This window comes from Bombina bombina, chromosome 1 (assembly GCF_027579735.1).
Source record: "Bombina bombina isolate aBomBom1 chromosome 1, aBomBom1.pri, whole genome shotgun sequence".
Lineage (NCBI taxonomy): Eukaryota > Metazoa > Chordata > Amphibia > Anura > Bombinatoridae > Bombina > Bombina bombina.
In genome coordinates, this window is record NC_069499.1 from 330,013,169 (window position 1) to 330,028,274 (window position 15,106).

Here is a 15,106-nt window from a genome sequence, read left to right on the forward strand (position 1 = left end):
ATATGAAAGAAATGAATTTATCAGGTATGTTCTTACATAAATTATGTTTTTGCCTCGGCTAAGGCTTCTTTTAAGAGAAAAATTCTTCAAGTGGTGGTGCCTTCTGTTTAGGTCCGTCTGTCTTGTTCTCCCTCCCTTTTCATTCCGTGTCCTGTAGCTTGGGTATTGGTTCCCACTAGTAATTGGAATTTGTGGACTCTCCATGCTATAGGAAAGAAATCAAAATTTATGCTTGCCTGATAAATTTCTTTCTTTCCGGGCATGGAGAGTCCACGGCGTATTTTTAGTATAAACCTCAGGCACCTTTATACCCTTGTGTTATCTTATCTTTCTGTTTTCCTTTGGCCGAATGACTGGGGATTATGGGTAAGGGAAGTGACACTTAACAGCTCTGCTGTAGTGCTCTTTGCCTTCTCCTGCTGGCCAGGAGTGAATATCCCACTAGTAATTGGAATTCGTGGACTCTCCATTACCCATCAGGTAAGCATCCATTTTTTTTTTTCTTCTTCACCAAAAGTCAACCCAACCCACTTTATGTACATGGGCTCCGATCATCTTTCTCACCTAGCAGCACCTGATATACAGAATCATTTTTACTTTTTATTATTAAATGTATCAACTATAAAATGGAAAAAAAAGGCTAACTTGACGTTGCCTAGATTGGATCTTGCATTCCTGTAACGTTTAAATGAGTACGTGGCTGTAGCATCTCACTGTATCGAATTCAAGGTTAAAATGGTAGGATCTTAGGCACAAATTTAAATCAATATGGTCAAATCTGCCATAAATTCTTGCTGCAGGTTTGACTTTTTAACTTGCTGTGCTTTGTCCCACGCTCCCTACAGGGGACTAAAATAGGATCTGTAACAGATTTTTTTTAAAACGTTGCAAATTGCCTAATCATTTGTAGAATTTGCTTTTTAGTGTCTCTAGTAAGTGTGGAACAAGCATTTACTTTTTCATAAAAGCAAAAGGTGTTTAATGTCCTTTTAAATTACCATCATGGGCTTAGTATAGTGATACCAGGAAAAGAAGATTCCCATATGTTGTAATAGAGAAATGAGTGTATAGGCAATGTTATGAATATTATCTTTATCTATAAAAGTATTTTATGTGAACTGGTTTATAGGGTAATGCGTGTAATTTAATGACACACTCGATTATAACTTGTTAAAGATAATAAACACAAAACCTGAATCCTTTTAGTTGCTATAAGTCAATTAATTTTACCGACACCAGATGAATAAAGAAAAATAGCTTTATTAAAAAGTTTTGATTGGAAAATAATTAGCATTTGATGGTAACAAAGCAATCAAAATATAGACTGGGAAATAAACTATAATCCTAAAATAATTGATTAAAGCAAGTACATAATCACTCCAACTAGCATGAAAAACAGAATTGAAACAGAAACTAAACTACAAAAAATAATTAAATCATATATTCAAAATAACACAAAAATTGGCTCGATAATAGTAACTAAATATTTGGTACATAAAACCTTCAAGGTAATTACAAAGAATCAGGTAAACTAATAATCAAGACAAACCGTCAGATAATAATTTATTACAATTCATAATTCACCCAGCGTTAATGTTGACTGATAAGACCAGGTGGTAGGAATTATCAAAAACATAAAGCTACAAAAACAATTAGTTTACCTGATCAAATAGAAATTTTAAATAAATGTGAAATGCTAATTTTAATACCATTAACATTTAAGGTGAGTTAATTTCATACATCACCAAAAGGAAATAAATTCCCCCTTTTGTAATTAGGAATCAAGATATCAGGTCGTAGGTCTGTCAAAATAGGCTAAAATAGCCTCAGCAGTTATAATCCAAAATTATAATCCAATAGTCTTGGACCGCTGTAGTTGATTAGAAAATTACCAACTCCATATAAGATTTGACCAGTTCCAAATGCAGGAAAAACTAACCCCTCCCATTGTAATAGACCCTATATACAACAATTCACTATTCTAGGAGGAGTCATTAATTATAATATATTAATAATTAATATAAAATTAATTAGATTAAATATTATTGTTCTGACAGTAGATGGCTCTCGCAATTAGGGTAAAATTTCAAGAAAAATACTTATTTTATTTTTGTTTACCCCAACATTCCTAGACTAAAATCAAGGTTATAAATTGCACTTATTTACAGAAATAAGCGACAAGCTGAAGCCTAAGCAAGTAAACTGAGCAGCACTAAATTGAATAGTGAAAAATATATTGATATAAAAAAAAATTCAATGTCATAATAGATGAGCCACGAGTAGGCTTAAGTAAAAGAAAAAAGAACATGGAGTCTGTTATGTCATGAAAAATTCAAGACAGTAATTACTTAATCTTTTCCAAAGTGATTGTTTCAAACTTGGTAAACCTTTAAATAATATATTGGTAATCACATATATTATATGATGATGACAGGTACTTTAAATGTTTTTTTTAGTGGGATATCTGAATATTCTTTTCCTGTCCACCAATATTTCTGTTTAGGCTTTTTACAGATGGCAACCCTCTATAAACTCAGAACATATCAATGTAATAGTGACTGGACGAGACAGCCAGACTGCAAGCTTGATCAACATTGTGAGTTATGACCTTCTCTGTAAGATGGACAAGCAGATTTCAGCCAATTTTAAAGTCATTATTATTGTAAGTATCACATTGGCATGCGTTTTATGTCCCACATAATGATTGTAGATTGTGTGGGATAGGAATGTGTCCTCTGTTTTAAAAAGCACATGAATAGCCCAATTATCTTTTTTGCACCTGTATTTGTGAAAATGTATGGATCTAATTAAGTGGTATCATTTTTAATTATCGCTAAAACAATAAAACGTATAAGCATTTTATAACATCTTAGTTCATGAGAAAAATTTAATAATTTGAGCTTACTTACTAGGTCTTTACATTTTGAGTTAAATGTCTCTTTAAAGTCTGTACTTTTAAATCTGTACTTGGTAGATAGTAATACATAGAACAAAAAAGAAATAAGCCCTTCCTCCCTAACTTCTAATAATAATCTATGCATCTTTACTATGCAGATCTACAACATTTTCCTTCATATATAGATGTAAATAAATATGTAAATATAGATGTAAATAAATATTTGTTAAGCACAAAGAGTAATTGGAATTTAAACTACTTTGTGAAATTTTTAGTGAATAGGTCTGTGTGCTTTCTGAACTTTGTAATAAAGTTTCTTTTAGCTTATGGATAAAATATTATGCAATAATTAAAATATGTTTGAAGTGCATGATAGATAATAAGGACTTCTTTTTGCATTCTCCATTAAAGTAAACTTTTGACTTTCGTGTTTATATATATATACATATACACACACAGCCGCAACATTAAAACCACTGACTGGTGAAGTGAATAACATTGATTATATAGTCACAATGGCACTTGTCAAGGGTTGGGATATATTAGACAGCAAGTCAACAGTCAGTTCTTGAATTTCCTGTGTTTGAAGCAGGGAAATGGGCAAGGGAAAAGATCTGAGTGACTTTGGCAAGGGCCTTATAGTAATGGCTAGACGACTGGGTCAGAGCATCTGCAAAACGGCAATTCTTGTGGGGTGTTCCCGGTATGCAGTGGTTTTATACCTACCATAAGTGGTGCAAGGATGGAGAACCGGTGAACCTGCATCAGGGCCATGGGGGCCCAAGGCTCATTGATGCACATAGGGAGCGAAGGTTAGCCTATCGGATCCAATGACACAGATGAGCTACTGTAGCTGAAATAGCTGAAAAAATGAATGCTGGCCACGATAGAAATGTTTCAGAACAGACAGTGCATCGCACTTTTGACTAGTGGCATGCTAACAGCTACACGCAAGTGTTATCGGGTTTATCACGGCTGTTTGCACGCGGATGAAGCGCTTGTATTACATATTGAAAGTAAAAATTATCCCTTGGGGGCAATTAAAGTTAATGCTCGTCGGGATATCACGACCTCAGAGCTCTATTTAACTGTCATGGAAACAAAAAAAGTGTCACAAAACACATCAAAAATACATTACAAAGTACAGTTACATTCATGACACAATCAAAGATATGAGGTCGTGATATCCCGACGCATGTCTAAATATGTGTATGTGTATATGTGTCTGTGTACATATATATGTGTGTGTGTGTGTGTTTATATGTGTGTACATATGTATTTACAGACATATACACACACATAAATACATATGAATACATATAGACATATATAAAAGTGCATTGGAGCCCTTTGCGGACAAGTAGATGAAAACACATTCAATAATATGTATGCAATATTCATATTTAATAAAGTGTTATACTGTGTATTTACTATAAATATTTTACATTTCAATGTTTTGCACATATCAGAATATGTTCTATGTATTTTTAAATAGATGTTCCTATATATATCTGTATATATCTATACCTATATGTAAATATATATATATATATGTTTATGTATAGATATACAGTCATGTGGAAAAGAAAGTACACCCTCTTTGAATTCTAGGGTTTTACGTATCAGGACATAACAATCGTCTGGTCCATAGCAGGCCTTAAAATTAGGTAAATACAACCTCAGATGAACAACAACACATGACATATTACACCACATCATGATTTATTTAACATAAGTAATGACAAAATGGAGAAACCATGTGTGAAAAACTAAGTACACCCTTACTGCTTCCATAGGAATTAAGAGGCTAAGTAGCAGCCAGGTGCTGCTAATCAAATGCCCTTGATTAATTGATCATCAGCAAGTGTGACCACCTCTATAATAGCCGATGTTTTAGCAGTTTGCTGGTCTGGAGATTTCAGGTGTGTGTCAACACAATGCCAAGGAGGAAGCAGATCAGCAATGTTCTTAGAGAAGCAATTGTTGCTGTCAATCAATCTGGGAAGGGTTATAAGGCCATTTCAAACAATTTAAAATCCATCATTCTACAGTGAGAATAATTATTCACAAGTGGAAAACATTCAAGGCAGTTGCCAATCTTTCTAGGATTGGATGTCCCAGCAAATTCACCCCCAAGGTCAGACTGTGCAGTGTTCAGTAAAATTGCAAAAAAAAACCCCAAGAGTTACATCTAACACTCTACAGGCCTCAGTTAGCATGTTAAATGTTAAAGTTCATGACGGTACAATTAGAAAAAGACTGAACAAGTATGGTTTGTGTGGAAGGGTTGCCAGGAGAAAGCCTATTCTCTCTAAAAAGAACATGGCAGCACGGCTTAGGTTTGCAAAGTTGCACCTGAACAAACCAGAAGACTTTTGTAACAATGTATTTTGGACAGACGAGACCAAACTGGAGATGTTTGGCCATAATGCACAGCGCTACGTTAAGCGTAAACCAAACACAGCATATCGGCACAAACACCTTATACAATCTGTCAAGCACGCTGTGGTGATGATTTTTGCAGCCACAGGACCGGGGCACTTTGCATTTATTGAGTCGACCATGAACTCTTCTGTATACCAATGTATTCTAGAGTCAAATGTGAGGCAATCTGTCCGACAGCTAAAGCTTTGCCGAAATTGGGTCATGCAACAGCACAATGATCCCAAGCACACCAGCAAATCTACAACAGAATGGCTGAATAATAATCAAGGTGTTACAATGGTCCAGTCAAAGTCTAGACCTCAACCCGATTGAAATTATGTGGCGGGACCTTAAGACAGCTGTGCATAAACAAAACATCAGCTATATGTAGAAATATGTATTTATGAATAAATAAATAGAACATATACTGCTATGTGAAGAACATTGCAATGTGAAATATTCATATTTTCTTCATAAATGGAAAGAGTCCACAGCTGCATTCATTACTTTTGGGCATTCAGAACCTGGCCACCAGGAGGAGGCAAAGACACCCTGGCCAAAGGCTTAAATACCTCCCTCACTTCCCTCATCCCCCAGTCATTCTTTGCCTTTCGTCCCAGGAGGTTGACAGTGTCTCCTGGAGGCTGTTGACTCAGTCGAGTCTAGTTCCTGCGGTCTCTAGCAAGGCTTGTGGACTATCTGCGGTCAGGGTCCTTGGGCCTTTTCCTTTTCTTTTTCAAAGTTGTTCTCGGCTTCGGACCAAGCAGGATGTTGTTGGGTAGGTATTTTCAGGCCTGGTGCCCTCAGAATGGGCCGCCTCTTGTACCCTCCCGTTTTTGCATTCAGTGTCCTCTATAGCTTGGGTATTGTTTTCCCAAAAGTAATGAATGCAGCTGTAGACTCTTTCCATTTATGAAGAAAAACTTAAATTATGCTTACCTGATCATTTTCTTTTCTTCAGATGGAAAGAGTCCACAGCTATCCGCCCATATTTTTCTGTGGGTCGTCTGTTATTTTTGTTCTTCTGGCACCTTTTCACCCTGAGAATGACTGGGAGATGAGGGAAGTGGGGGAGGTATTTAAGGCTTTGGCTGGGGTGTCTTTGCCTCCTCATGGTGGTCAGGTTCTAAATTCCCAAAAGTAATGAATGCAGCTGTGGACTCTTTCCATCTGAAGAAAAGAAAATTATCAGGTAAGCATAATTTAATTTTTTTATGTCGGGTTAGAGAACTTGAGAATGCGGGGTCGTGTTTGCGAGCGAGTAGGGTGTTAAGTTTCCCTCCACTTTTTTGGTCCATTGACCTCTATGGGGGGGAATACGTTAAAGGAATAGTCTAGTCAAAATAAAATTTAAACTTCATGATTCAGAGAGAGTATGCTATTTTAAGCAACTTTCTAATTTAATACTATTATCATTTTTTCTTTGTTCTCTTGGTATCTTTATTTGAAAAAGCAGAAATGTAAGCATAGGAGCCGGACCATTTTTGGTTCAGAACCTAAATGTAGCCACCAATCAGCAAGTGCTACCCAGGTGCTGAATCAAAAAAGGGTCAACTCCTAAGCTTACATTCAAATAAAAATACAAAGAGAACGAAGAAAAATTTATCAAAGGCGTAAATTAGAAAGTTGCTTAAAATTGCATGCTCTATCTGAACCTTGAAAGTTTAATTTTGACATGCTATCCTTTTAAAGTGGTTGCAATATTCTAACTTTGGCTTATTGTGCGCATCAGGTTTGCGTGCAAGGGAAAACTTTTTACTTTCAACTTTTAACCCAAAGCGCACAAAAAGCTTACTTTTAGCAGAGTTAGAGCGTGGAACGTTAAATACCTCTCCACTCGTAATTTGGGCTGTTTTCCCAGTACAACTCATTATTGATTTGTTTTAATTATACTAAAACTAAGGTCTATTGACTACATTTCGAAATATTAACTCCATATTGCTACAAGTGACCCCTTTAAATGAGTGTGACGCATTTGATTAAATCTGAGAAGATGCAGTTTATGTACACTTCAAATGCATCAGTTAGAACATAAACAACCAATGAACCAGTTCTATTGGCAGTCATACAGGTCATGAACCAGTTCTATTGGTAGTCATACTGGTCATGAACCAGTTCTATTGGTAGTCATACTGGTCATGAACCAGTTCTATTGGTAGTCATACTGGTCATGAACCAGTTCTATTGGCAGTCATACTGGTCATGAACCAGTTCTATTGGCAGTCATACTGGTCATGAACCAGTTCTATTGGCAGTCATACAGGTCATGAACCAGTTCTATTGGCAGTCATACAGGTCATGCAATGCATGTCCAAGCTATAACGCTACCTCCACTATGTGTCATATGTAAGATAGAATGCTTTGGATCATGTGCAGTTACTTTTTTATTTTCATTCCCCTTGTTCCCTCTAGGTTAATTAGTGTCTCATCTGTCCATAAGATAACGTGACATATTTTTTATGTAACCTGGCTGGTCTGTTTTTGAGACTTACCAGTGGTTTGATACCTTTGGTAAATGCTCATATGTTCTGCTGATGGTATTCTTTGTTATCGTTTTTCTTTGTAGCTTCATTGGTCATCCACTTTTTTTAGTCTACCAGGTCATTTGTTATTGAGGTCAGCAGTGCATTCTTGGTTTTTAACAAATATAAAATATTGAAATATTTTAATTGAGCATATGAACGATTTAGTCTGAATTTTCTCCTCATCATGGTTTGTTTTAGTGGCATTAACAGTTCTATACTCCTCAAGTTGAGAAAACAAATGCCCACACCTAGAATCACTTCAAGACATTTCTTGGCTCTTTTGTGCATAAACTAACAATGCAAAGACCCAGCTAACAGATGAGCTGACATTTGTCATAATAGATTGTCCCTAAAGCCAACTACATATGCTATAATTCATACTGAAATTTGCACTTTATCATCTTAAAGGGACAGTATACACTCATTATCATATAACTGCATGTAATAGACACTACTATAAAGAATAAGATGCACAGATACTGATATAAAAATCCAGTATAAAACTGTTTAAAAACTTACTTAGAAGCTGTCAGTTTGGCTCTGTTGAAAAGGCAGTGGGAAAGCCCACTGCAAGTGGCAAATAAGACACTCCCCCCCTCCCCCTTCTTTTGCATATGAAAAGACCCTTTACACAAACAGCAGCAAGCTGGAGAAGGTAGCTGACAGTATTCACATAAAACTTTGGGGCTTGGTTAGGAGTCTGAAAATCAGAGCAATGTTATTTAAAAATAAGCAAAACTATACATTTATTTAAAAAAAAACTTTATGGGCTATGTAAATAGATCATCTACAAAACATTTATGCAAAGAAAAAATGAGTGTATAATGTCCCTTTAATCACTTTATTTCACAAAAAAATGTGTAATGGTTCAAATACTTTAGTAATGTTTGCTTTTGCATAGTGTATATCAGCAAGTAAGAGCTGGATTGCAATAGATCTATGTGCACTTTAGTGTACATTACATTTTTACTGTGCATTATTAACCATTTTTTAAGTTGACTGAAATGTTCATAAAAGTGCAAAATGAAAATTCTATAATGTGTAAGAGATTTTTAATCATTGCATTATTGCTTATGTGTTCAATGCTTGGGAAGAGATTCAGCATAGTTAAAGGGACAGTCAAGTCCAAAATAAACTTTCATGATTCAAATAGGGCATGTAATTTTAAACAACTTTCCAATTTACTTTTATCACCAATTTTGCTTTGTTTTCTTGGTATTCTTAGTTGAAAGCTAAACCTAGAAGTTTCATATGTTAATTTCTTAGACCTTGAAGGCAGCCTCTAATCTAAATGCATTTTGACAGTTTTTTCACAACTAGAGGGCTTTAGTTCATGTGTTTCATATAAATAACATTAAGCTCATGGACATGAATTTACCGAGGAGTGAGCACTGATTGGCTAAAATGCAAGTTCCAGCAATATTCTAGGACCTAGCTGAACATATCTGGTGAGTCAATGACAAGGAGCGTATGTGCGTATCCACCAATAAACATCTACAGTAGCTCCCAGTAGTACATTGCTGCTCCTAAGCTTACCTAGGTTTGATTTTCAACAAAGTATATCAAGGGAACAAGTTAAATTAGTTTTTAACTGAAAAGTCTGTTGTAATTTCATGCTCTATATGAACCATGAAAGTTTAATCTTAACTTACATTTCCCTTTAATTTTGTGTTTAATATGTCTTTAGGGACATTTGAATAGTTTATGTGGTTGTGCTCAAAATTAAACGTACTTATACTTTTCTTCTTTAGGATGAATCACATTTCCTGAAGAATGTAAAAACTGCCCGATGCAAGGCTGCAATGCCACTGTTAAAGGTAACTACTTGGCTTAATTTCACCTTAAAGCATATCAAAACACTTTGACTTTTGTATCTGCTCTCTGTTATATATATATAATAATTTCAGAGAAAATCTTACCTAAAGCACCAGAGATTTTTTTTTTTTAGCATTTTTGATATATATATTTTTTATTATATCTTTATTTAAAATAAAATGTATATGTATATATTCCTTAATAAAAATATTTTTGCAAATTTTGGGTATCTCACTGAAATTATTTACACACAACTACTGCCGTCATAAGACACATGGTTGTAAAAGCTTCTCTGGGACAGACAAATCTGCGATTACTTTTCCCCCCCTTTCCCCTCCAGGTGATATTTTTCTGTAGTGTAGGGGCCCCCATTCCTCACTCTCCCTTTAAAATAATTTCCTGTAGTGTAGGTAACCCCGCCCCTCACTCGTTCCCACCTCCTCCACTAGTACAATAAATCACACTAAAAAAATAAAAATGCCTTTCTTTCCAATGGTATGGAGAGTCCATGAATCCATTCAATTACTAGTGGGAATTCAACTCCTGGCCACCAGGTGGAGGCAAAGAGCACCCAGTAAAGCTTTAAGTATCCTATCACTTCCCACATTCCCGTCATTCTTTGCCTGTAAACATTGTAGGTGGTGTGCAAAGATGGTGTCTGGAGGAAATTTAAGTTTTAATCCTTTAATGGGTACTTTTCCCTGCAAGCAAGGATTGGGGCAATGCTGTGTCCATGTAATCCTCTTTAGTAAGAGTAATGGTGGCTATTAGCTGTTGGAGGTCGGTGAGTTAGTCCTTACTTTAACTCCAACAATTATGCTAACCCCTATACGGAAAACCAGGGTTGGTTACTCTGTTTTTCCCTCTTCTCCAGGTCCCTGTCAGAGTTCGTCTGAAACTGTCAGACCTAGGATTCAACGTCTACCCCACAGCTGAAGCTTTGGTCCCTGTTAGAAGCTGGTGAAACTGACAGACCTGGTGCTAGTGAGAAGAAAGAAGACTTCTAAACGTGAGTCCTGTACCCTGCCCTTATGGCTTGTTGTCTAATAGGGCATATGGAGGGTGAGGGGACTTTTAGATATTTTATTGAAACCTCCCGTGTGGGTGGACATTGAGGAGTCATATCTCTAAATTATGTGAGGAGACTGAATTTTAAAATCCCTCAGCGGCGGTGTTGTCTCTTTAACAATATCATAGACCGCCTCTTGCTGTTTCTCCAACATAGGTGTGTCCGGTCCACGGCGTCATCCTTACTTGTGGGATATTCTCTTCCCCAACAGGAAATGGCAAAGAGCCCAGCAAAGCTGGTCACATGATCCCTCCTAGGCTCCGCCTACCCCAGTCATTCTCTTTGCCGTTGTACAGGCAACATCTCCACGGAGATGGCTTAGAGTTTTTTAGTGTTTAACTGTAGTTTTTATTATTCAATCAAGAGTTTGTTATTTTAAAATAGTGCTGGTATGTACTATTTACTCAGAAACAGAAAAGAGATGAAGATTTCTGTTTGTATGAGGAAAATGATTTTAGCAACCGTCACTAAAATCCATGGCTGTTCCACACAGGACTGTTGAGAGCAATTAACTTCAGTTGGGGGAACAGTGTGCAGACTTTTGCTGCTTGAGGTATGACACATTCTAACAAGACGATGTAATGCTGGAAGCTGTCATTTTCCCTATGGGATCCGGTAAGCCATGTTTATTACGATCGTAAATAAGGGCTTCAAAAAGGGCTTATTAAGACTGTGGACTTTTTCTGGGCTAAATCGATTCATTATTAACACATATTTAGCCTTGAGGAATCATTTTATCTGGGTATTTTGATATAATAATATCGGCAGGCACTGTTTTAGACACCTTATTCTTTAGGGGCTTTCCCAAAGCATAGGCAGAGCCTCATTTTCGCGCCGGTGTTGCGCACTTGTTTTTGAGAGGCATGGCATGCAGTCGCATGTGAGAGGAGCTCTGATACTTAGAAAAGACTTTCTGAAGGCGTCATTTGGTATCGTATTCCCCTTGGGGCTTGGTTGGGTCTCAGCAAAGCAGATACCAGGGACTGTAAAGGGGTTAAAGTTCAAAACGGCTCCGGTTCCGTTATTTTAAGGGTTAAAGCTTCCAAATTTGGTGTGCAATACTTTTAAGGCTTTAAGACACTGTGGTGAAAATTTGGTGAATTTTGAACAATTCCTTCATGTTTTTTCGCAATTGCAGTAATAAAGTGTGTTCAGTTTAAAATTTAAAGTGACAGTAACGGTTTTATTTTAAAACGTTTTTTGTACTTTGTTATCAAGTTTATGCCTGTTTAACATGTCTGAACTACCAGATAGACTGTGTTCTGAATGTGGGGAAGCCAGAATTCCTATTCATTTAAATAAATGTGATTTATGTGATAATGACAATGATGCCCAAGATGATTCCTCAAGTGAGGGGAGTAAGCATGGTACTGCATCATTCCCTCCTTCGTCTACACGAGTCTTGCCCACTCAGGAGGCCCCTAGTACATCTAGCGCGCCAATACTCCTTACTATGCAACAATTAACGGCTGTAATGGATAATTCTGTCAAAAACATTTTAGCCAAAATGAACCCTTATCAGCGTAAGCGCGACTGCTCTGTTTTAGATACTGAAGAGCATGACGACGCTGATAACAATATTTCTGAAGGGCCCCCAACCCAGTCTGATGGGGCCAGGGAGGTTTTGTCTGAGGGAGAAATTACTGATTCAGGGAACATTTCTCAACAAGCTGAACCTGATGTGATTGCATTTAAATTTAAGTTGGAACATCTCCGCATTCTGCTTAAGGAGGTATTATCCACTCTGGATGATTGTGACAAGTTGGTCATCCCAGAGAAACTATGTAAAATGGACAAGTTCCTAGAGGTGCCGGGGCTCCCAGAAGCTTTTCCTATACCCAAGCGGGTGGCGGACATTGTTAATAAAGAATGGGAAAGGCCCGGTATTCCTTTCGTCCCTCCCCCCATATTTAAAAAATTGTTTCCTATGGTCGACCCCAGAAAGGACTTATGGCAGACAGTCCCTAAGGTCGAGGGAGCGGTTTCCACTTTAAACAAACGCACCACTATACCCATAGAGGATAGTTGTGCTTTCAAAGATCCTATGGATAAAAAATTAGAAGGTTTGCTTAAAAAGATGTTTGTTCAGCAGGGTTACCTTCTACAACCAATTTCATGCATTGTCCCTGTCGCTACAGCCGCATGTTTCTGGTTCGATGAGCTGATAAAGGCGGTCGATAGTGATTCTCCTCCTTATGAGGAGATTATGGACAGAATCAATGCTCTCAAATTGGCTAATTCTTTCACCCTAGACGCCACTTTGCAATTGGCTAGGTTAGCGGCTAAGAATTCTGGGTTTGCTATTGTGGCGCGCAGAGCGCTTTGGTTGAAATCTTGGTCGGCTGATGCGTCTTCCAAGAACAAGCTACTTAACATTCCTTTCAAGGGGAAAACGCTGTTTGGCCCTGACTTGAAAGAGATTATCTCTGATATCACTGGGGGTAAGGGCCACGCCCTTCCTCAGGATCGGCCTTTCAAGGCAAAAAATAAACCTAATTTTCGTCCCTTTCGTAGAAACGGACCAGCCCAAAGTGCTACGTCCTCTAAGCAAGAGGGTAATACTTCTCAAGCCAAGCCAGCTTGGAGACCAATGCAAGGCTGGAACAAGGGTAAGCAAGCCAAGAAACCTGCCACTGCTACCAAGACAGCATGAAATGTTGGCCCCCGATCCGGGACCGGATCTGGTGGGGGGCAGACTCTCTCTCTTCGCTCAGGCTTGGGCAAGAGATGTTCTGGATCCTTGGGCGCTAGAAATAGTCTCCCAAGGTTATCTTCTGGAATTCAAGGGACTTCCCCCAAGGGGGAGGTTCCACAGGTCTCAGTTGTCTTCAGACCATATAAAAAGACAGGCATTCTTACATTGTGTAGAAGACCTGTTAAAAATGGGAGTGATTCATCCTGTTCCATTAAGAGAACAAGGGATAGGGTTCTACTCCAATCTGTTCATAGTTCCCAAAAAAGAGGGAACGTTCAGACCAATCTTAGATCTCAAGATCTTAAACAAGTTTCTCAAGGTTCCATCGTTCAAGATGGAAACCATTCGAACTATTCTTCCTTCCATCCAGGAAGGTCAATTCATGACCACGGTGGATTTAAAGGATACGTATCTACATATTCCTATCCACAAGGAACATCATCGGTTCCTGAGGTTCGCATTCCTGGACAAACATTACCAGTTCGTGGCGCTTCCTTTCGGATTAGCCACTGCTCCAAGGATTTTCACAAAGGTACTAGGGTCCCTTCTAGCTGTGCTAAGACCAAGGGGCATTGCTGTAGTACCTTACTTGGACGACATTCTAATTCAAGCGTCGTCCCTTCCTCAAGCAAAGGCTCACACGGACATTGTCCTGGCCTTTCTCAGATCTCACGGATGGAAAGTGAACGTGGAAAAGAGTTCTCTATCTCCGTCAACAAGGGTTCCCTTCTTGGGAACAATAATAGACTCCTTAGAAATGAGGATTTTTCTGACAGAGGCCAGAAAAACAAAGCTTCTAGACTCTTGTCGGATACTTCATTCCGTTCCTCTTCCTTCCATAGCTCAGTGCATGGAAGTGATCGGGTTGATGGTAGCGGCAATGGACATAGTTCCTTTTGCGCGCATTCATCTAAGACCATTACAACTGTGCATGCTCAGTCAGTGGAATGGGGACTATACAGACTTGTCTCCGAAGATACAAGTAAATCAGAGGACCAGAGACTCACTCCGTTGGTGGCTGTCCCTGGACAACCTGTCACGAGGGATGACATTCCGCAGACCAGAGTGGGTCATTGTCACGACCGACGCCAGTCTGATGGGCTGGGGCGCGGTCTGGGGATCCCTGAAAGCTCAGGGTCTTTGGTCTCGGGAAGAATCTCTGTTACCGATAAATATTCTGGAACTGAGAGCGATATTCAATGCTCTCAAGGCTTGGCCTCAGCTAGCAAGGGCCAAGTTCATACGGTTTCAATCAGACAACATGACAACTGTTGCGTACATCAACCATCAGGGGGGAACAAGGAGTTCCCTGGCGATGGAAGAAGTGACCAAAATCATTCTATGGGCGGAGTCTCACTCCTGCCACCTGTCTGCTATCCACATCCCAGGAGTGGAAAATTGGGAAGCGGATTTTCTGAGTCGTCAGACATTGCATCCGGGGGAGTGGGAACTCCATCCGGAAATCTTTGCCCAAGTCACTCAGCTGTGGGGCATTCCAGACATGGATCTGATGGCCTCTCGTCAGAACTTCAAAGTTCCTTGCTACGGGTCCAGATCCAGGGATCCCAAGGCGGCTCTAGTGGATGCACTAGTAGCACCTTGGACCTTCAAACTAGCTTATGTGTTCCCGCCGTTTCCTCTCATCCCCAGGCTGGTAGCCAGGATCAATCAGGAGAGGGCGT

General features: G+C 38.6%; 1 protein-coding gene across 3 annotated transcripts in view; it reads left to right on the top strand.

Annotated features, from left to right (window-relative positions):
- Window positions 1-15,106, top strand: part of SMARCAL1 (SWI/SNF related, matrix associated, actin dependent regulator of chromatin, subfamily a like 1) — a 440,164-nt gene that overhangs the window by 180,460 nt on the left and 244,598 nt on the right. For all 3 annotated transcript variants that reach the window (XM_053698110.1, XM_053698109.1, XM_053698111.1), the window contains exons 8-9: window positions 2,504-2,662; window positions 9,597-9,662. In XM_053698110.1, coding sequence (XP_053554085.1) covers window positions 2,504-2,662; window positions 9,597-9,662 — 225 coding nt within the window. The remainder of the gene's footprint in view (window positions 1-2,503; window positions 2,663-9,596; window positions 9,663-15,106) is intronic.